Below are 20,017 nucleotides of genomic sequence, written 5' to 3' on the forward strand. Positions count from 1 at the left end.
AACAGCAGCAACTCGAGCACATTGCTGCCCCCTATATGTCAAGAGGACAAATAACACCTTTTCTGTTCAAATTGACAACCCGCCACAGTGGCGTGTGTGTTGATCAAATTCACCCGCCACTTCAAATATTTACCCGCATTTGGCCGGTGGCAGGTGCTAATTTCCACCCCTGGGCGTGACGCCTCCTTTATCTCTGGGATATATCACCGCCTCGCAGTTTTAAAGCCCGAAGGGTTTTATTTTTCCTCTAACTTGACTGAAATGTCTTTGATCGCTCCGTGTTTTTTTGTTCTGTGTTAGCAGAGCTGCAGCGTGACGTTAACGCTTAAAAAAAACAAACAATCCTCCATGTTTGAGTGACGTTTAGTAGCCGATGTTCCATAGAGATGGTTCTGGTTGATGGTTTAAGCTGACCGACCCGTCAGCAGCAACTAGAACACATCTGGAGTTTTGTTAGATTCAGGTTTTATCTTAAATTTAAACTTCACTTTATTTAGCTCAGTTTCATTTAGTTTGGACTGATTTGTTTAGTTTCAGCATGGTTTATTTTAACCTGGTTTACCTCATCTGTCTTAACTACTGTAGGTTTACTTTAGCTTGGATTAATCGTAACTTGGTTTATTTTAGCTTGGATTAATTTTATCTTAACTTGGTTTACTTTATCATGGATTAATCTTAACTTGGTTTACTTTAGTATGGATTAATATGTTTAACTTGTTTTACTTTAGTTTGACTTAGTTTAGTTTATTTTAGTTTAATGGAGTTGATCACAGTTTAGTTTAGATTAATTTAACAGATCTTAGTTTGGTTTGTGTTAATTAGTTTAGTTTAATTTAGCTTCATTTTTATCCTACCTTAGGTCAAGCTACTAGCTGGGTTTGGTTGAGCTAAATTTAGTTTAGTTTACTGTAACAAAGTTTACCTTTGCTTAGCCTGAATTAGTTTATCTGAAATTATATTTGGCTTAATTTAGTCCAGATCATTTTGGCTTTGTTGACTTTAACTGAAGTTGGCTAAGTTTAGGGTATTGTATCTTAAGTTATCTTAGAGATGATTTGGTTTAGTTTAGTTTAGTTTATTTAGACCTTCCTTTGGTTAGAGTTATTTAGTTTAGTTAGCTAAGCTCCATTTAACTTAGTGTAGCTTCTTATTCTAATTTAGTTTATCTCAGTTTGAATTAGTTTATTTTAACATTGCTTACTTTGTCTTCGTTTAGCTTAGTTTAGTTAGATTTAGCCTCGTTTCTTAGCGTAGCTGGATTTAGTTTAACATGACTTATCTTCTGTTAAGTTTAGTTTATCTGTTCGGACTTTAACCTGAGTTTATCTAAACCTTCACCGTGTGATGGATGTTTTAATAAAAGCTTTACTTTTGAGGAGTTTTGACTCATTTCTTTCTGCGGTTTGATCCCCAGGGCCCTCGGAGGACGGCGGAGCTGATCTGGAGTCAGAGGATGAGCTCTCCGGCTCGCGGTCGTCCCTCGAGCGTCAGAGTAACCGCGGCAACACCACCGTCCACGTCTGCTGGCATCGCAACACCAGCGTGTCCATGGTGGACTTCAGCATCGCCGTGGAGGTGACGCAGCGCGGGTTTCAGTGCCTTGCCTCGACGGTTTCCTGCCTAAATCTGCGTCGTTATCTTTCCTGGTCTTCTTCCTTTGTCTCCTCTGTGTTTGTGTCTCATTGTTTTTGTGCTTGTGTCCCTTCTGTCCTCGTCCGCCTGTCTCTTCTGGCTCCACCTTTCCCATTTGTTTGTCTGCTCACACTGGCATGAGTAGAGAGGCCAGTAGGCCAGTCAGTGGGTTGATGAGGCCCCTCAGCAGCCGTCAGGGGCCCCTGTCTTTTACTGACACCTGCTGGAGTAAAGAGGTACTGCAGCAGCAGTCATTCCACCCGATGGTTTATAATTAAATCACCTTCCTCTGGAAGTAGCTGAACACTGAAGTAGAATTTTCTTCAGGTAAAAAGCAAATGAAATTTCTGTAAAAGCATGCTCTGAGTGCGGAGGATTAGGCAGAGATGGAGGCTGGTAGTTTTTCCTATTTTCCCCCCTTTAAAAAAAAAAAAAAGTAACACCTTGTTTTATGAAGCTGTTTGCTTTTTATTTATTTTTATTTTCCCTCTTGTGTTTGCAGAACCAACTCTCAGGGAACCTGCTGAGGAAGTTCAAGAACAGCAACGGCTGGCAGAAGCTCTGGGTGGTCTTCACCAACTTCAGCCTCTTCTTCTACAAATCCCACCAGGTAGGACGGGGCGTTCTGTCACTGGGCTTCACGCCGCTCTGTGACGACGACGATGATGATGATGATGATGATGATTTTCCCGCAGGATGAATACCCTCTGGCCAGCCTGCCTCTTCTGGGCTACTCCGTCACCGTCCCAGCAGAGTCGGAGAACATCCACAAAGATTATGTGTTCAAGCTTCACTTTAAGTCCCACGTGTACTACTTCCGATCAGAGAGCGAGTACACCTTCGACAGGTGGGTACACAAAATCACGCAAACGCTGAGAGAGTTTCGCACTTTGATACCAGATTATACGGTTTCATTTGTAGCGTTACAGTTCCAGCTAACGTCTCAAAACTAACAGCTAAATGTTAGTAGCTGACGCTTATTTGAGCTCAAGTTTTAGCTTTCAGTTTGCAGCATTTAAGACGAAATATTTATGAATAAATCTAACAAATAACAGGTTAATATTGTCCTAATTTTTAACTGAGTCCAGTTAATTTCAAATGAGCATGAAAGGGAATTAAACCCCTAGCTTTTGAATATTTAGAGGTAATTTTGGACTTTCTAACAAACTCGTTAACTCAAAATATTTGTTTCGGCTGCAGCTCAATTTAATTTAGTTAAGCTTTGTGTGGTTTAGCCTAATTTAGTGTAGTTTAAATGAACATGACTTGGTTTAACGTAGCTAATATAACTCATTTAAACTTTACTAACTTTGGTTTAAATTAGTTTGGTTTGATTTTTGAGTTTATCTAAGCCTAGCTTAATTTAGCTGAGTTAAATTTAGCTTAATTTATTTCCTCATCTTTTCTTAATTTGGTTAAGCTTAACTAATTTTGGGGTTAATTTAGAAAGGATCATTTTTAAGCTTTGCTTCATTTAGTTTAACTCAGTTTTGTTAACTTTGCTAACTTTACGTTAATTTAGCTCGATTGAATTTAGCATATTTAATTTAGTTTATCTTTAACGGAGCTAACTTTGGCGTACACTGATGTAGTTTAGTCTTATTTTTAAGTGAAGTTGATTTAGTTTAGGTCAGTTTAGTTTAGTTTATTTTAGCTTAGCTTGAATTAGCTTAGTTAAATTTAGCAGTTTATTTGAAGATAATTACCTTGGCTTACATTAGTTTAGTTTATTTTAATTTAGCATACTTTATCTCGGCTTCATTTAGTTTATTAAGATTAATTAGATTAGTTTAACCTGATTTAATTTAGTTTAGCTAAACCTCATCGTTAAGATGAGTTGGTTTAGTTTAGTTAAGCTTAGCTTGACTTAGTTTAACATGGATTTCTTTGGCTTAATTTAGTTTATTAAGATGAGATTAATTAGATTAGTTTAACCTGGTCTGATTTAGTTTAGCTAAATTCAGTTAGAGATGAGTTAGTTTAGTTGAGTTAACTTCTCTGACCTGCGTCTAACTGAAGCCACGTTAGTAACATGAATAATCGTGGGTGTTGGGTGTTTTCCAGGTGGATGGAGGTGATCCGCAGCGCCACCTGCTCCACCAGCCGCTCCCTGCCGAGCACCAGGAAAGACCTGTACTGATCAGCCGGCCTTCCTCGGCTCCTTCTCTTCCTCACACTCGCCTTAAAGAAGAAGCTCGTCTCACAGACACTGAAAACACTAAATCAGTAGCTTTTTTTTTTATTATTATTATTTCGTTTCGTCCACGCGTCACCTTCTGCTTCTGTCTCCACGCGCTCCGGAGTCGTCGGTGACAGTTTCATTTTTTTACGTTCTCGGTGCCAAACTGGAAGCCGCCGGCAGCGTTCTCTCGTTTCTCTCGTGCACGCAACACGGTTACAGGTGTGAGGATGACACGCGTCTCTGAACGTAACCAAAAGGAGGTGAAGTAATGAAGAGAAGTTTTATGCACGTGATCACTGTGTGTAATTCCACCCGGGACGATTAGAAGCTCTTTCTTTTTGTAATGTGCTTTTTTATGTACAGTATTTTGATACACTGTGAAAATCCTCCTTCTTCTCGTTTGGTTTTGTCTGAGAGGACAAATAAAAACACTTCAGATCTGCTTCCAAAGCCAACAGAGATTTGGGTGGTTTGTCGTCCATTTCTTCCGTTTTTTTGGGCTGTCATGGTTACCGTCGCCGTTAAGGGGTTAAGATGAGGCTGGTTTCTGGTTCGTGTTTAAACAAGCTGCCATCCCATCTTTATTTCTGGAAAAAAAAAAAAACCTCACACAAACATTTTCTTTTTTCTGCCCAGTTTGACAAAATAAATTATTATTACAGTACTTGATGTGTCAAAAAGGCTGCAGAACAAACAGTTCTGTTAAAAATCAGGTGCAGAATTAGACAGAAAATGTACATTACACACATAAAACATACATTTCCGCCACAGAGTTGTATAAAAGAGTGCGTTCTGGTCAAACATCTGAACCGGTTTTATAGTAAATTTAGGCTAAATAGCCTCAAATAAGAGCTGATGATGTAAAAACAACATATGAAAAATACGTTTATGATAAAAGTGACAGGGAAAACGTCTCGGTTCACATTTGATCTTATTTGCCTCAATGATGCTTGAGTTATCCCTCTGACAGATCAGTAATCACAGATTTAAGCTAATAATAAAACAGTTAAAGTAACTTTTAAAGCTGCTGGAGTTACTGAATCTGTTAGTAGCTAATCATGCTACAGTACGTCTGAAAACGTACTTTTTAAGCTTCTGTTTACATGTTAAATAAGTTAGCTGCAGATTCATCAGCTGGCTGAAAAGTCTTGAAATCATTGCAAGTCTCATCATTAGTTATATAACATTTAGCTGCTTTCCATGATTGTTGTAAGAGTTTAACGTTAATTATGATTTATATGAAGATGTAAAGAGATTCAGTTGGGCTTGCTGTTATTTAAGGATGTAGTACTAAAAACTTGACTACTTGAAGCTTTTAATGGTGGTTTCTCATCTGCTTCTCAACACTAGTTTGTGCATTTAGCAGACCCTCCAGGATTTCATGATGTTGCGATCGCAACTATTAACGCAAAATCAAGCAAACCCTGCGAAATCGCAACTTTTTGCAACTTTGCCCAAAACACCACAACTTTCCCGCAACTTTAACCCAATATTTATTGTTTCTAAAGTGATTCGCCACCGTTTCTGCGGTCTAGTCTCTTCTTTGTGGGTTTGTGTAGTGTGGAATACAAAATAGCCCCAAATACCTCGAGAAGACGTGACGTCACTTCCTGTTAACATCAGAATGCCGGGAGCGTGCAGGAGCAGCGACCAAAGCCAAAATGTGCGCTAATGCTTCACATTTGCCCACAAAGATTTCAGCAAANCGTCCTGCAGTGTAATCATGGAACATAAACGCATCGACAAACACTTTGTGTCTGCAAAACATGTGAGGAGAGCTGCAGACCAGGGACGATCCAGAAATGGTCATGAATGTCAGTTTAGAAGCTATCAAAGTTCTCAAATAAAGCACCTTTTGAGAATGTCAATGTTTGTTGGGAATTATCTTACAAAACTAGCAAGTATTTTTGATTTATATATTAAAAATTTTGGTTTTATATTGATTTTAGTAAAAGAAAAAAATCGCAACTTTTCAGAAAATGCCCCGTGAAATCAGGCATTTTAGCCCGCAACAATCACAAAAAATGCCTGCGAAATCCTGGAGGGATTGATTTAGATTTAGTCATCAGTAAAAGGTCTGTCTTTGTGGTGTTAAATGGTTTTGCCTGATTTGGAGCTCCCCCATGACGTCACAAATGTAAAAAGGCTGAACAGGCAGCAGTTTTATATAACCATATGATGTATATATGCTATGGACAAACTAAAAGACATTCAGAAGTCTCGTTAGTGCCCGAGTACTTTTTCTCCTCGTGTTAAAAGTGTTGAAATAAAAACCTCGCGTTAGAACCTAAAGTGTCCACCATGATCTCAGTAATAAAGTAGAGCTCAAAACATTAACCTATGATGCGTTTGAGATGCCTTCGTTAGAAAAAGAGAGGAGGTTTCAGTGTCTGTCTTCTCTGCACACGTATCTGAGGCCGTGATCGCCGGATGCGTCGTAGCTCTCGAAGGCGGGAAGCGACGGCCAGTCCGGTTGGTACGCAGTGGTGCTGTACACAAACGCCTCAGTGATGCTGCCCGGCGACAGCTTCCCCCCCGCCGCCGACTCCCTGACCTCCAGCCCGGCGGTCGTGCGCTGGTACATGCCGGGGACGCATTCAAACTCGTCCAGGAAGCCCAGCATCTTCTTGTCCACTTCGTAGACCTCCCCGTGGACCCTGAGGCCCCGCCCGGGGAGGTTGAGCAGGAAAGGGATGTTGTACTTGCCGGCGATCACGAGCGGGTATTTCTGGGCGGTGATGGCGGTGGCGACGAACGTGGCTTTTCCGTTGCTGCTATCCATCATGTAGTGGTGGTTGGGCTGCCCCTTCTTCAGCGTGCCGTAAACGAAGACATGAGCCATGAGGACAAAAGGCACCTGCATTTTACAAGGCGAATAAACACAGTGGTGTAAAAAAGCGTGCGCCCCCTTCCTGATTTCTTATTCTTCTGCATGTCTGACAAAGTGAAAGATCTTCAAAAAGCAGAAATCATCATCCAGAGAAAATGAGGAACAAGCGAGAAACAAAGTAAATGAGATCTATCAGTCTGGAACAGGTTATAAAGCCATTTCTAAAGCTTTAGGACCACAAAGAGAGACATTATTCCAAATAAATCTAAACTATAACAGATAGTTGTTGGAAAAACAGGGCCACAGTGTGAACTGTACGAACTGCTGATTTCACACAGTTGTGAAATTATGCAACACCATCAGCAATTATCTCTCAGCTGAATAAAACAAAGAAGCTGATTTCTGCTGATATAATAACAGCTTCACTACCTCTTTTTTTCTTCACAAACTGCTCAGCAAAGGACTAGATTATCCTACAGAGGGTAAGGATTCTTTAAAACACTGTCATTCATAAAACCTTTATTTCATGACTAAAACTTCAAGCCAGGGGACATTTTAATGCCTCTTTTCAAATGAAGAGCATTTAAAACCAGGTGCTGCTCTAAAGATGTAATAGATATGCCAATAAATTATAAACAAGATCATAAAACATAGGTTGGTAACGATCTGCTTTGCAAAACACCAATATGTAGAGAATAATTAACATAGTGCCTTCACAGGTCAAATGCTACTGCAGATAAAAACTGAAACTGAAGTTGTCCTACCAGTTCGATTCAAAACCAACAACACAGGCTACCGACAGGCTATACAGTTTATAATAATAATCAGCATTTCCCCCCAAAAGCTTTTAAATTGTAGAAAACACACGATAATCTTGCCTTATCGAGCGGAACGACAGGTGTGAATGACGACGCAGCCCGTATGAAGCTCCCGCACATGCGCAAAAACGACTCCGTCAACATCCGGAAGTAATCGAGATGCTCACTAGAAGTTTTTCTAAAATATATATTTCTGTAATAGATCACAATAACAAAACAACAACTAAAAACCTACATCGTTTTTAAAAACAACAACAACAACACCTTAATGAGGCGTAAAAAACGTATTACTGCTTGTTCCGTTGCCACGACTACGGAATTTTACAACGGGCTCGCGCAGTACTTAGCAGTGATTAGCATAGGTGATTAGCACCCAAGCTAGCTAACTTCCGGATAGCATCTCTAACTACGGAGGCTGCGAAGGTACAAACGGCCTTACATCACAACAACCGGATTTACAACCGCAATTCTTTTTGCTTCTCCAAATTCACATTTTTTATCACATAAGTATTTTTTTTTTCACCAAAACTAGACTAGGCACAATAAAAACTTGAGAATTATCGTAAGTCGCCTGAGTAAAAAACACATAAGAATGTAAGAGAATAGAATTATCATAAAGAAAACTAGAAAATGATTTGTGAAGTGCTTTGAGTAGACAAGTATAAAAAAATATTAAAGAGAACCTTTTTTTTTATCTAGGCTAATAAAGCTAGCCGAATAAAGCTGTACAGCAGTTGTTTTGTCATACAAATCTTTTACATTTAGTACATTGAGAAGCAAAACTAATGAATTTAAATTGCTATGAGATACATTTTTATTCATAATAATACAGCACAATGCCGTCTTTTTAAAAAAATACTTTACTGGATTTCAACTATGGGCTACCTTGATTTGCAGTGTAAATAAATTTAACCTCAAAATGTGTACCAAAATAAATGCATGTTTTGTTGTAAATAAATAAACACTGACCTGCAATAATTGGAATAATTGTACAAAGCTGTCTTCAAAGTAAAATAATCTACAGTCACACTTGAATGTGTTGTTTCATATAAGTGATGTCTCCTTTGTGGAGGGTTGTAAATAACCCTCCATCTTTAATTTATACAGATGGCTCCCTTAAAAACCACTTAACGGAGATAAAATATAGCCATGCCAGTTTAATACTGTCAAAGCTGAGGAGGACATTAAAAAGAAACGTAGAAAAGGTTTTCAATTTCATTTATAAGATTAGAACTTCTTCAATACTTGAAGCCAAATAGAGTCATTACTGTCCACTCAGTAAATACACCGACTCCAAGTAAACAAATTAGATTTATTGCTGTGGCAGATATAGATCTCATAAAGATAAAGTTGTCTTAAGAGGAAATAATGTTTTCTCTGGCTTACCTGTGTTGCGGAGATGAGCTCAGACAGTAACTAATCGCTGGAATCAGAGTTCAGCCGTTTTTTTGCCCAATCAAGCTGCTCAACGTGGAGTTTTAAAGGGACTCCGGCTGCTGACTCAGCTTAAAAACCTCAGAGAGATCTAATAAACCGTCTGGATTAGGCAGCTCGAAAGATATTCAATAACTCCGGTGAAGCAGTTTGGCATTTCTTTCTGCCCGGCTGGGTCTCAGTTTGTCTTTAACTCTATTTTTCATTCAGCTTGACTGAGTTCACTTTAGTGATATGTGGATGAAATCAAAATGAAGACAGATGAGAAATTAACATTTTTTCTTTTTCTTTTTGCTCGCGGTAAACGCACAGCTCACTGGATGTTTAAGTTTGCAGTCAGAATGATGCAGCAGTATAAAGAGACAGAACAATAATAAATTAAAACAGATTGACTAGGTGTTTTTTTTTGTTGTTTACTTCTTAATCTAAGTAGCAAACACGGCTACAGGTAGCATGGACTCATATTTAAAGACAAATGTATTTGTTTGGTCAGATAGCTTTATCATGGAAGCTGTTTTCTTGTTGATGGAGTGCTTAGATAGATTTAATTTGCCTTTTTTGTTCTTTTTTTAATGCTTTACTAAGTCACAACATTTAAAAAACAGGTACGGACAGCACAAGCAAATAAAAACAGCATTACAATAATTATAATAAATTCATACTCAAGGGTTTAGGATAGATTTTTAAAAGCTTCTATGGTTTAAATAACATTATCTATGTGCATTTTGAAGTTGTGTCTATGAACTAGTGATACATTAAAAGTAGTGTTTTAATTTATGTATATGATTTCATTATTTTTAAAGTCACCTTCCTTGATACTGATTGACATGTTGATCTTTTAAGGAGATTTTAATACTTTATCCATGGAAATAGTTAATCAAGTATAGTTCATTGTGTTCTTTTACAGAACGTGCATAAAAGAGACCAAGTGTTTCTTAATAAGTAGCATTTTAACAGGAACAACAGTCGTAGCAATAACTACGACTGTTCCCCATCTTCATAAATGTTTGAGCGGAAAGAAAACAGGAGTTTTTCCTTTCAGAACAATGTTTTTAATATTTAAAGGCTTTGTGCTGAAACAATCAGAGTCGGCGTAAAATACAGTCTTTTCTTTACTTGTGATATTTTGGGAACACTTTTCTAATTGGGGGAGAATAAACAATTTAGAGATATTTACTTTGGATCGAAAAGTGCTTCAGTTTGGTGTCATATTGGAGGACTAAACCAAAGAGTTCCTTTTAAAAGGTTTGTTTATTTTGGTCCAATTTTTTGTGCATAAATGTAAATTTGACTTTTCTAAGAGATTCTTTGAAACTAAGAAAGTCACAAAAAGCACAAAGGCTTCATAACAGTATTGTGAAACGTTCTTTTAATGTGGCTCTTGTTGCTTTTGAGGATTTTAATATTTTGCTTTTCGTTTTAATCTAGTTTTATGGCTTTCAGTGTTCATGTTCACTGTCGCTGTTCATTGTTATACAACAGTCTGCTCAAAATGTTTATTGTACTTGCACTTAGGCCTGTAAGATTTGTAAGTGTGAAACAAAGGTAAATGAATTAAAAAAAAAAGTCCTGAATGGAATTCCGACGCACGACGTGACGCTGGTGACGTAAGCACGTCCGCAGCCTAGCAGCAGAAAGAGACGACGTAAACAAAGCGTCGCTGCTAGGAGCGAAGAGGACGGCGTTTCGTAGGTGAAATTGCAAAATCTGTCGTAGCCCTGGCTGTGAGTTGGCGGTTTTTATCATTACCTGCGAACACAGGTGTTATCCGTGTGTCAACAGAGCCTCCTGTGCGTCGAAACTAAAACAAACGAGCTAACGTTAGCTTTAGCTAACAGGTAACGGTTTTTTTTCTCTCTCGCTTCTTAAATACAGCGGTGTCGGTTTTTTTTAACCGTCGTGTTTCTGTCTTTTTTTTAGGCTGGTGTTTAAAAGCTGCTCTGATCTGTCTGTGCTGTGAGTCGAGCCATGTAGCACCTCCCGGCAGGTGAGCAGCGGCCCGCGGTGACCTGGATGCGGACTGAGATGTTCAGCCTGATGGCGAACTGCTGCAACTGGCTGAAGCGCTGGCGAGAGCCTGCCAGGTGAGGGAAACACAAAACGGCCACCCAAAAAACGAACAAACAAAAAATAAATAAACAAATGTTCACAGGGACGCACGTAGCTCCAATCTGTGAAGTGATTTATAGCCCTTGACAGCTTTCCAAGTCCTGGGTCGTGGTCCCTGACTGGGTCGCGAAACACCAAGCAAGGGGTCCTGAGATCATCTCTATCAGTCAAATCAGATTTTTATTTTTTTTAAGTGCCGTTTGCCTAATTATTACTGTAATTGTTAGAACAGACAGGAATATTAGTCATAAATGAATGAAAATAGTGGAATGGTTGTTAAAGTTGCATGACTTTTTCTTCATATTTAATATTTTTTTCACACATATAGACTTGAGTGGCATCCCATTCTTAATCCATCGGGTCTAATATGATGTTGGCCCACTCTCTGCAGCTATAACAGCTTCAACTCTTCTGGGAAGGCTTTCCACAGGTTTAGGAGTGTTTATGGGAGTTTTTGACCATTCTTCCAGAAGCTCATCTGTGAGGTCAGACACTGATGTTGGACAGAAGGCCTGGCTTTCAGTCTCTGCTCTAATTCATCCCAAAGGTGTTCTGTCAGGTTGATGTCAGGACTCTGTGCAGATCAGTCAGGTTCTACCACACCAAACTCACTTATCCATGTCTTTGTGGACCTTGCTTTGTGCACTGTTCCCACAACATTGAGCATGAAATTGTCCAAAATGTCTCAGTTTGCTGAAGAATTAAGAGTTCCTTTCACTAGAGCCCAACTCCAGAAAAACAACCCCACACCATGATCCTCCCTCCACTAAACTTTAGACTTGGCTCAATACAGTCAGACAAGAACCGTTCTTCTGGCAGCAGCCAAATCCAGACTTGTCCCTCCAGTGGACACGTCTCCTCTGCTCTAGAGTCCAGTGATGGCGGTCTTTACCCCACAGCATCCGACGCTTTGCTCTTGGTGATGGAAGGCTTGGATGCAGCTGTTGCCATGGAAACCCATTCCATGAAACTCTACTCTCTGTTCCTGAGCTGATCTGAAGGCCTCATGAAGTCTGGAGGTCTGTAGATGTTGACTCTGCAGAACGTTGGTGACCTCTGTGCTCCTCGGCACCCTCTGAGCCCACTCTCTGGTTTTACATGACAGAGTTGCTGTCGTTCCCAATCACTTCCACTTTATTATAAAACCACTAACAGCTGACTGTGGAATATTTAGCAGCGTGGAAATTTCCTGGACGGACTTATTGCTCAGGAGCCATCCTATCCCTGCACCACGCTGGAATCCACTGAGCTGAGAGCGACCCATTCCTTCACAGATGGTTGTAGAAGCAGTCTCATCATAGCTCAAATTTATTGCATCTGCAGCTCTTATCAGAGGTCGTGGGGACATTGATAGTATGTGTTGTTTTAGTAGCACCTTATTTTGATAAATCCCTTCACTCATGTTGTTATATTACCACATTGTACTGATACAACTACACACTCTCAGTGCTGCTGTATTTATTAATATTTTGCTGTAAATTTTACAAAAGACAATTTGTTTTGTTTGCCCGACGCGCAGCTTTTACCCAAAATCACGTCACTTTGTTAGAGCTTTACGGAGGAAAGTCGGGCAAAACTCCAAACTTTTGTCGTTTTTACGGAAACAAAACTTTTTAGAGATTTCTAATTATACAACTTTAAGAAAAAGAAAATAAAACTGGCTATTTATAATAACTTTATAAGATTTTACTATAACTACAAGACTTTTTATAATAACAAATACATCTCTCGTGTGGACCGGGCCAACACAGATCTTAACAACCCTCAAGAGGGAGGGGAGGGAGAGTGATTTGCATGTGAGTTCATTTTGCATAAATAAGGCAACTCACTTCAGTTCAAGAAAAAATAAATTCATTTGCCTTAAAAAACAAACAAACTCTTAGTCTGACTGTAAATGTCAGAGATAATTATTTATCTAAACTTTATATTTATAAAACATATTTTTGGTAATTGTTATAAATTTGTTTGATTTTTTCCCTTTTTTTAAATGTTTTTCAGTATAGCCATCAAACAGAGAAGCTACTGTTACTGTTAGCACCTTTAGCGTGATTTCATCCTGTAATTTCCTCACCCTGAGCTTTGTTTCCGACCGTCCTTGTTTGCTGGACTGCGTGGACGTGATGCATCAGGACCAACTCGAAGCGGTCAGCGGCGCTTTGTTTACGCGCGAGCAGCGAGGCTTCTGATCCTTTGGGAATTAGCCAGAAATCCTCAACTAATCTCTTATCAGGTCGGCTCAGCGGGTCTCCTCCAATTCGCTGCCGTTTCGAGGTTGCAGCGGCGACGGCGGACGGTTATGGGTTAGCAGAAACGGGGTCTCGCAGCTTGGAGGCGGACGCCCAGGAAGCCGAACCGATGAAGGCCAGCTGGCTCCAGAGGACAGTCACATGGATCGTGCGTTTGATGTCGTTTAGGCGCAAGTTTCAAAGTTAAGTTTGCAGCCGGGAGACAAAGAATGTGCGTTTGGGCTTCGTAGACACAGATCTCACATCGTAGGTCGTTACAGCCCTCTGCAGTCTGGTTACCCAGCAGATGTGGTGCTTTACTTTTTTATTGTTTTTTTGTATTTCTGGCTACGAAGGTTCTAAAGGTGACAGCCAGAATGGTTCTAATCTTTGAAAGGAGGCATTCCCTAAGGGATATTAGGCTTTTAATTTAGTTTTCATCAATTAAAGTAAATTCTCACTGAATGTATTTGTTTTAGTGCTCCGTTTTATTGTTAATTGTGGTAGACGATTTGCTTTGCTTTCAGAAAAAGTCTAAAATGTTGTGTAACAGCTTGGTGACAAGGTGTACGCTTGCTGGATACCTGCATCCATGGCTGCATCGCCTCTTTGTGTTCCTGTAGTCACTACAGGGACGTCCACTTGGGACTAATATGTACGCTAACATATTTATAACGAAGCAAAAACATTAATAAAAGGTAGATTGTTGCTTTTAGTTCGTAAAGAATGACTAAAAGTGTCTGGGTCATTAATTGCAGCGTCATCGTGGTGTTGTGTTTGTGTTCCTTCCCCTCGTGGCTGCTGCTGACGCACTCTCCGATTATTAACCGGCTTAGCTGTGCTCCGGCGTGCGTCACGAGAGTTAATGCCCGGCGAAGCTGCGGATCGGCTCCGTCTAACGGCAGCAGTGGTTGTGACTGTGCGTTTATTTGTTTTTACCCCTTATGTTCACAGGAAAGTGACCCTGGTGATGGTGGGTCTGGATAATGCAGGGAAGACGGCCACAGTGAGAGGAATTCAGGGAGGTGAGAATCGGTTATTACCCACGAATAATTGCTTGTTCACCCGTTGTTTCTTTAATAAATGTTTGACATCACATTTGGCTCTTATTTTGTTTAATTATTGCTATAATTTTTAAATGAAAGAAAGGGGAACAAGCTGTTTCTTTCTGGAAAGATGCAAAAAAAGATGCAATATAGCTGGTTCTGTGCTTAAATGTCTGTTATTTGTCGACACAACACCGAGTTCAGTAGCTTTTTTATGCCTGAATTATTTATAGGTGACAGTAGAGGCTTAACAGACAAACACAAACATTTCTCTGACAATAATCTGGTCTGAAAATGAGGATAAATGCAGCTTGTTTCATTCAAATTCGTCCAGTGGTTCATGAGATATTATCGTCCGCCTTTTGCCTTTGGGCGGCGGGTGATAATTAAAGCCCTGCCTCGGATTCTTCAGCCCGGGCCGTTTGTCTTTCAGAAAACCCGCAGGACGTGGCTCCCACCGTGGGCTTCTCCAAGGTCGACCTAAAGCAGGGCAAGTTTGAGGTGACCATCTTCGACCTGGGCGGCGGGAAAAGAATCCGGGGCATCTGGAAGAACTACTACTCCGAGTCGCACGGCGTCGTGTTCGTGGTGGACTCCAGCGACGTCCAGCGGATCCAGGAGACGCGCGAGACCATGGCCGAGGTCCTGCAGCACCCCCGCATCGCGGGGAAACCTGTGCTGGTGTGAGTGTCCCCGTGGTAATCAGGCGGAGGAGCTGAAAAACGCAGAGAATTTGAAAGACGATAAGACACGCCATTCCTGTTTTTGTCCTCCGCCGATGGTGTCCGGCCTGTCTGGGGTGTGTGCCGCATGCTGATTCGCGGAGACATCTGTTTAATCAGTAATCAGAACGCGAAACCCAGGCTGTGGAGCAGAGAGATGAAAGTATATTTCGTGATATGCGCAGTGTTCTAATCAGCAATCAGCACAGTCGCATTTCCATAAGATTTCCTGCCGCTGTAACCGTCCGCGTTACAAAAGTTGACGGCGATAACCGCCCTTGGAGTGACTTTTCCCATCTTCTCGGCGACTGGATGCAGAAAAAAAATTTATAAAATGCATCTTTTCTGTTTTTTTTTCCCTCTTTGCTCTCAGACTCGCCAACAAACAAGACCAGGAGGGGGCGCTGGCCGAAGCAGACATCATCGAGAATCTGTCGCTGGAGAAGCTCGTTAACGAGAACAAGTGTCTCTGTCAAATCGTAAGCGCGGAGCAGAAGTTAAAGGGCCTGTTTTACACGTGGGCACGCAATGATCTGGTCTTTATTCGTGTAACCCCGCCCCAGGAGCCGTGCTCTGCCGTTATAGGCTACGGGAAAAAGGTCGACAAGTCCATCAAGAAGGGCCTGAGCTGGCTCCTCAGCAACATCGCCAAAGACTACGAGGCCATCGCCGAGCGCGTGCAGAAGGACACGGCCGAGCAGCGTGCTCTGGAGGAGCAGGACAAGAAGGAGAGGGCGGAGAGAGTGCGGCGGATACGAGAGGAGAGGTGAGGCGGCGGCGTGGAGGATATGGCTGAAAGGTCCGAACTTGGCAGAGGTTGAACTGCAAAGAGAGATGTTGGAGGAAGTCAAAGACACGATTGAAAATCCAGAGAATGATAAATCCTGGTTGGAACTGAAATCTGTAAACGTCAGAGCGTCATTATACGGAAAGGGTAATATTTCTTCTGTCCTCAGAGATCGACAGGAGCGCGAAGAGGCGGAACGAGAAGGCAGGCCGATCCAAGAGGAGGAAGGCAGCGATGAGAACTTACAAAGCCCCTTCCAGCCCATACGAAATGTGATTTCTAAGGTTCACAATCACAATTCACAATATTATCCTTGGATATTATGAGCGCTCCAAGAGGGGAGTGTTTCGGATTGACTCCTCTTATGTTCTGTATCAGAATGAGGAACAAGAAAAGGAGAGGAAGAAGCAGGAAGGCCTGCAGGAGGACGGGACAGCAGGACCGGAGCAGGAGGAACAGGAGGACGAGGAGGACAACGGTGACGAGCCGGACGACACAAGGCAAACTCCAGAAAACACAACCGCGAGTGAGTGTTTTCAGCTAATTGGAGGAAATATTTGCTCCGATCGGATCTTTGAGGAGATTTTCTGTTACACGGCTCTGCCTTTGAACATTCTTAACAAACTCCAAGCAGTGAATATTTAATAAAGTCATAAAATCGTAATGAGATAATTGGGCGATTAAAAGGGTGCTGAAAGGACGAGACGGTTCAGTTAAGGTTGTGTTTGTGTTCCACGCACAGCGGGCGGGCAGAGCAAGAAGAAAGCAAACAAGCTGCACCTGAAGAGGAAGCACAGGGTGGACCCTCTGAGGACAGAAGATGGACCTGCGCAGAGTCCCACACCTCCGCCTCCGCCAGGTCAGTGAAGGCATCATCGGGCGCTGCCGTTCAGGTCTTCGTTCCTGCGATGTTGGGTGACGTGATGTCTGCGTCTTACTGCGGCGGACGCACAAATCTGCGTTAATCTTCACAACATACAGGCTGAGAAGAAGCTTTATCTTCCAGCTTCGTGCAAATTAATGTGCAGATTTCTGTAATCAGGACTCTCCAGACTTCAAACTGATCCTACACTTTCATTTTTTTTAAATATTACACGATAATTTATCAAAGATTAGTTGTAACAAAGCAACAAAGCTCTACTTAGTTCTACACTCAGAGAATCCCTGTTGTGAGATTCTTTTTTGAGGAGAGGGACCAGCCGGCCTGTTGTTAGCCTGCCTCTCTGATGGTATGGGGGTACATTACTGCCCGAGACATGAGCACCAGCACATCATCAACACTCCATTCTGCAGAAGTAGCCTCGTCTCTAAGATGAAAAGATGAGTAAAAACAGATGAGTTATGTGTTTTTTAACTGTTTGTAATCTTTCTAACAATGATTTTATTGGGTGGAGACGAAGCCCGACCGCAAGATTATCCATGTTTCTGCTCACCAGACTGTGTTCGTTTTGTTTTTCTAGTTGGATGGGCCACGCCCAAAGTGTCTAGGCTGCCCAAACTAGAGCCGCTCGGGGACTCGAGGCATTCTGGTAAAGCTACCCCGTGAGACCCCGATTTGTGTTAACCATGCACTGACGTCCCGCATCGTCCTTAACCCCCCCCCGTCACTAACCCAAGTCTTGTTCAGGTTAACCCACCCTCAGGTTCAGCGTTTCTGCCAACCAGCATCACATTGAATTCAGAACGTTTTCAAAACCAACATAAATATAATAATAAAGGGTTAGCATCTCTTGACAGTTGTAGCGGTTTTGGTCAAATCTCAAAAATAACGTTATGTGTGATCTCAAGCATTTGTTTCTTTAATCAGAAGCGTCTGTCAGGTGATGGTGGTGCATTTATTCCCAGGAGAAACGCTGAACTCTGCTTTCACACGCATCCTGACTGTTAATCAGTGTCTCATCTTTGCGTTTCTGCTTCCCCTTGCATCTCACCGGTCCCATGCATGACTGTCGGCCGGGTCAATCAGCACAGAGGCCTGTTTGCTGTGTTCTCGCTCAACTCATAATCACCTCCACGGCTTGTCTAATTCAGTCTTTTAACGATCGTTTTTTACGTCCTGATGGATGTGGTTTGTTAACATTTTCTCCTCCCTTCCGCAGAGTTTTACAAGAAACCCCTGCCACCGCTTGCGAACAAGCCGCGGCCGAACGGTGACGCTCAGGACGTCATTTTCTAGGCCCGAGGTCAGCCCTCCTCCAATCACAGCTCTCTCCTGTGCTTTCTGTCTCAAGCGAGCGGCGTTTAGACGACAGAACTGAACGGAGCCAGCGACCGCGGCGAAGCGTTGGGGGGGCGGAAACGGAGCGGCGACAAAAACTCCGACCCAGAAGCTGTAATTCGAATTTTTTTTAAACGCCGATGCAATCCAGCTCGAATGCTGAACCTGTCTGAGCTGTCTGTAAGGTCCGATTTTTTTTTTTTTTTTACTCAACAAAAGCACTTGTTAGTGCTGACCTTTTTATTTTTTATTCATAATATCAGTATTAAAAGGTGTGGACTCAAACTGAAATACTTTTACTGAGACAGAATGTAAATAAAACCTTATATGTATGTATCTGTGTACACGTTAAAAACGATCATATATTTTTGCACCTTGAGATTCATTGTGCTTTAAATTGGATGTTTTTAAAGTTTAAACGTTTCCTGTAACAGCAGCAGTTGTCTGAACACTATACTGTACCTTTAAAAAAAATGTCACTTTACATCAAAGTTGTTGGCTTTCGTGATGAATGTCTTAATGTTTAATCGAAACACTGCAAAACAAGAGATTTTTATGCATTCTGTTGTTTACACTACCTGTGATTTAAAGTGATGTTTCCTCACTCGCAAACTTTCACACAGGTTGTATTTAAAATGTGTGAAACGTCACTTTAAATCCACATTAATGCGTTTCATTTCTGTAGTGCAACGTTCAGCCTCTTGTTAATGACCCAGATGTTTAAAAAAAACAAACATATTTTTTCTACTCGATCTGAATTTTATAACAGCGCAATTAAAGATGTTTTAAATACATTAACTGATTGGGATCATTTCGTGCGTGTTTGCAGCACTCCTACATTACAGCAGCTGCAGCTAGATTGAAATTGCAGTGCTTGTGGTTGTGAAGTGTTTATTATTTTATAAGTGGCTCAACATAAACAGCAGTTGGTGGAAAATCCAGGAGTCAATTAGCGTTTACACCTGTGTCTGTATGTCGCGGCTGATGCGTTTTCATTTGTTATTATTAGTTTGTTTTTTTACATTAAATGTAATTTTGTAATCAGATTTTGTATTATTAGGACTGAGGTTACAGTTATGGGCTATTACGAAGCAATAACAGTCTGGTGGGCTAAGAAATGAAGCTTGCCGATTGAGATAAACACACATTTAGCTGCGTCTCTAGCTAGCTAAATTCAACTGGTCGTATCCTAGCAACAGTGGCGACGCATCATTTATGCGCCGGCGCACCGAGTAGACGACGCCTGCTCACTTTATAAGCAACGAATGGCCAAAGTAATCACCAGAATTCCCACTGAGATGTAAAATATATGCTTAGACTAAAAAAAACCCGCCACCAAAAAAAAAAAACCTAACCAACCAAAAAAAAAAAAAAACAAACAAACAAAAAAAAAAACAACGTTGTTCCTTTGTACATAAAATCCGCCCGTCATCACTTCTAGCCGGCTTTCATAACGGCGGAGGATAGAGGAGCGGACCCCTTTAACGAGGCACACCTATGAAGCTAATAAATACTGCGCGTGAACTTTTGAAAAGAGTTAACCGTATAACTTGCGACTTTCTGTGTTGTTAAACCTCATTTATGGGTAAAAAAAATGAAGGTAAGGCACAAACATTAAGTTTTAGTATTGCTAGCTGTTAACATTTGTCTTTGTAGACATAAAAGACCGGTAATAATAAAAGAAAAACTGCCAAATGAGTCGCAGTTGTGGGAATTTGTGTAGTTAGCATAAAGCTAATTATCATTCATGTTATATTAAAGTGTTAAAATATATTGTAACCAGGGGTGGAAATTAAATTCTTTTACCAGCCACTATTTTTTGTTGTGACAAAAAGTAATTTCATATGATGATGGAGGTGGGGGGAAGCAGTTGTGCTGCCCTACAAGCTGAACAACACCTCTTTCTGGACACTGCATGGAAATAACTAGACTTTTCTTATTTTATTTTGTTTATTTTAAACCATTAAAAGATGCATATCTGTACATAAAAAATTCAGACAAGTGAAATTTATTT

General features: G+C 41.0%; 3 protein-coding genes across 11 annotated transcripts in view; 2 read left to right on the forward strand and 1 right to left on the reverse strand.

The window, feature by feature from the left end:
• The window catches only part of farp1 (FERM, RhoGEF (ARHGEF) and pleckstrin domain protein 1 (chondrocyte-derived)), a 49,102-nt gene extending 44,827 nt beyond the window's left edge, over positions 1-4,275 (forward strand). For all 3 annotated transcript variants that reach the window (XM_017431623.3, XM_017431625.3, XM_017431624.3), the window contains exons 25-28: positions 1,415-1,575; positions 2,135-2,242; positions 2,328-2,479; positions 3,697-4,275. In XM_017431623.3, coding sequence (XP_017287112.1) covers positions 1,415-1,575; positions 2,135-2,242; positions 2,328-2,479; positions 3,697-3,772 — 497 coding nt within the window. In that variant the 3' untranslated portion in view covers positions 3,773-4,275. The remainder of the gene's footprint in view (positions 1-1,414; positions 1,576-2,134; positions 2,243-2,327; positions 2,480-3,696) is intronic.
• Positions 4,276-5,744: 1,469 nt separating this feature from the next.
• Positions 5,745-7,839, reverse strand: LOC108245004 (gamma-glutamylaminecyclotransferase C). Of its 4 annotated transcripts, none has more exons than XM_017431611.3 (2): positions 7,523-7,839; positions 5,745-6,671 (listed from the first exon to the last, which is right to left on the reverse strand). In XM_017431611.3, the coding sequence occupies exons 1-2, from the start codon at positions 7,604-7,606 to the stop codon at positions 6,198-6,200; spliced, it is 558 nt and encodes a 185-aa protein (XP_017287100.1). In that variant the 5' UTR covers positions 7,607-7,839; the 3' UTR covers positions 5,745-6,197. The 4 variants fall into 4 exon arrangements, with proteins under 4 accessions (XP_017287100.1, XP_017287102.1, XP_037829685.1 ...); XM_017431613.3 differs by having other exon boundaries at positions 7,727-7,836; XM_037973757.1 differs by having other exon boundaries at positions 7,698-7,827.
• A 2,667-nt stretch (positions 7,840-10,506) lies between these two features.
• Positions 10,507-18,801, forward strand: arl13b (ADP-ribosylation factor-like 13b). 4 transcript variants are annotated; one of them, XM_017431641.3, is made up of 11 exons: positions 10,507-10,734; positions 10,817-10,980; positions 14,185-14,255; positions 14,710-14,959; positions 15,372-15,477; positions 15,562-15,764; positions 15,955-16,069; positions 16,164-16,311; positions 16,528-16,644; positions 17,246-17,314; positions 17,885-18,801. In XM_017431641.3, exons 2-11 carry the CDS (start codon positions 10,910-10,912, stop codon positions 17,959-17,961), a joined length of 1,227 nt encoding a protein of 408 aa, XP_017287130.1. In that variant the 5' UTR covers positions 10,507-10,734; positions 10,817-10,909; the 3' UTR covers positions 17,962-18,801. The 4 variants fall into 4 exon arrangements, with proteins under 4 accessions (XP_017287130.1, XP_017287131.1, XP_017287133.1 ...); XM_017431642.2 differs by lacking the exons at positions 10,507-10,734; positions 10,817-10,980 and adding an exon at positions 13,263-13,434 and having other exon boundaries at positions 15,955-16,057; XM_017431639.3 differs by lacking the exons at positions 10,507-10,734; positions 10,817-10,980 and adding an exon at positions 13,267-13,434.
• The last annotated feature ends 1,216 nt before the right edge of the window (positions 18,802-20,017 follow it).

This window comes from Kryptolebias marmoratus, linkage group LG23 (genome assembly GCF_001649575.2).
Source record: "Kryptolebias marmoratus isolate JLee-2015 linkage group LG23, ASM164957v2, whole genome shotgun sequence".
Taxonomy (NCBI): Eukaryota; Metazoa; Chordata; class Actinopteri; order Cyprinodontiformes; family Rivulidae; genus Kryptolebias; species Kryptolebias marmoratus.

Coding starts and splice junctions, on each gene's coding strand:
- LOC108245004 (XM_017431611.3), bottom strand. CDS start 7,606: ATGTTGACGGAGTCGTTTTTGCGCATGTGCGGGAGCTTCATACGGGCT. Junction 6,672..7,522: donor CTGTCGTTCCGCTCGATAAG/GCAAGATTATCG, acceptor TGTAAAATGCAG/GTGCCTTTTGTCCTCATGGC.
- arl13b (XM_017431639.3), top strand. CDS start 13,361: ATGAAGGCCAGCTGGCTCCAGAGGACAGTCACATGGATCGTGCGTTTG. Junction 14,960..15,371: donor GCGGGGAAACCTGTGCTGGT/GTGAGTGTCCCC, acceptor CTTTGCTCTCAG/ACTCGCCAACAAACAAGACC. Junction 16,312..16,527: donor TCCAGAAAACACAACCGCGA/GTGAGTGTTTTC, acceptor TTCCACGCACAG/CGGGCGGGCAGAGCAAGAAG.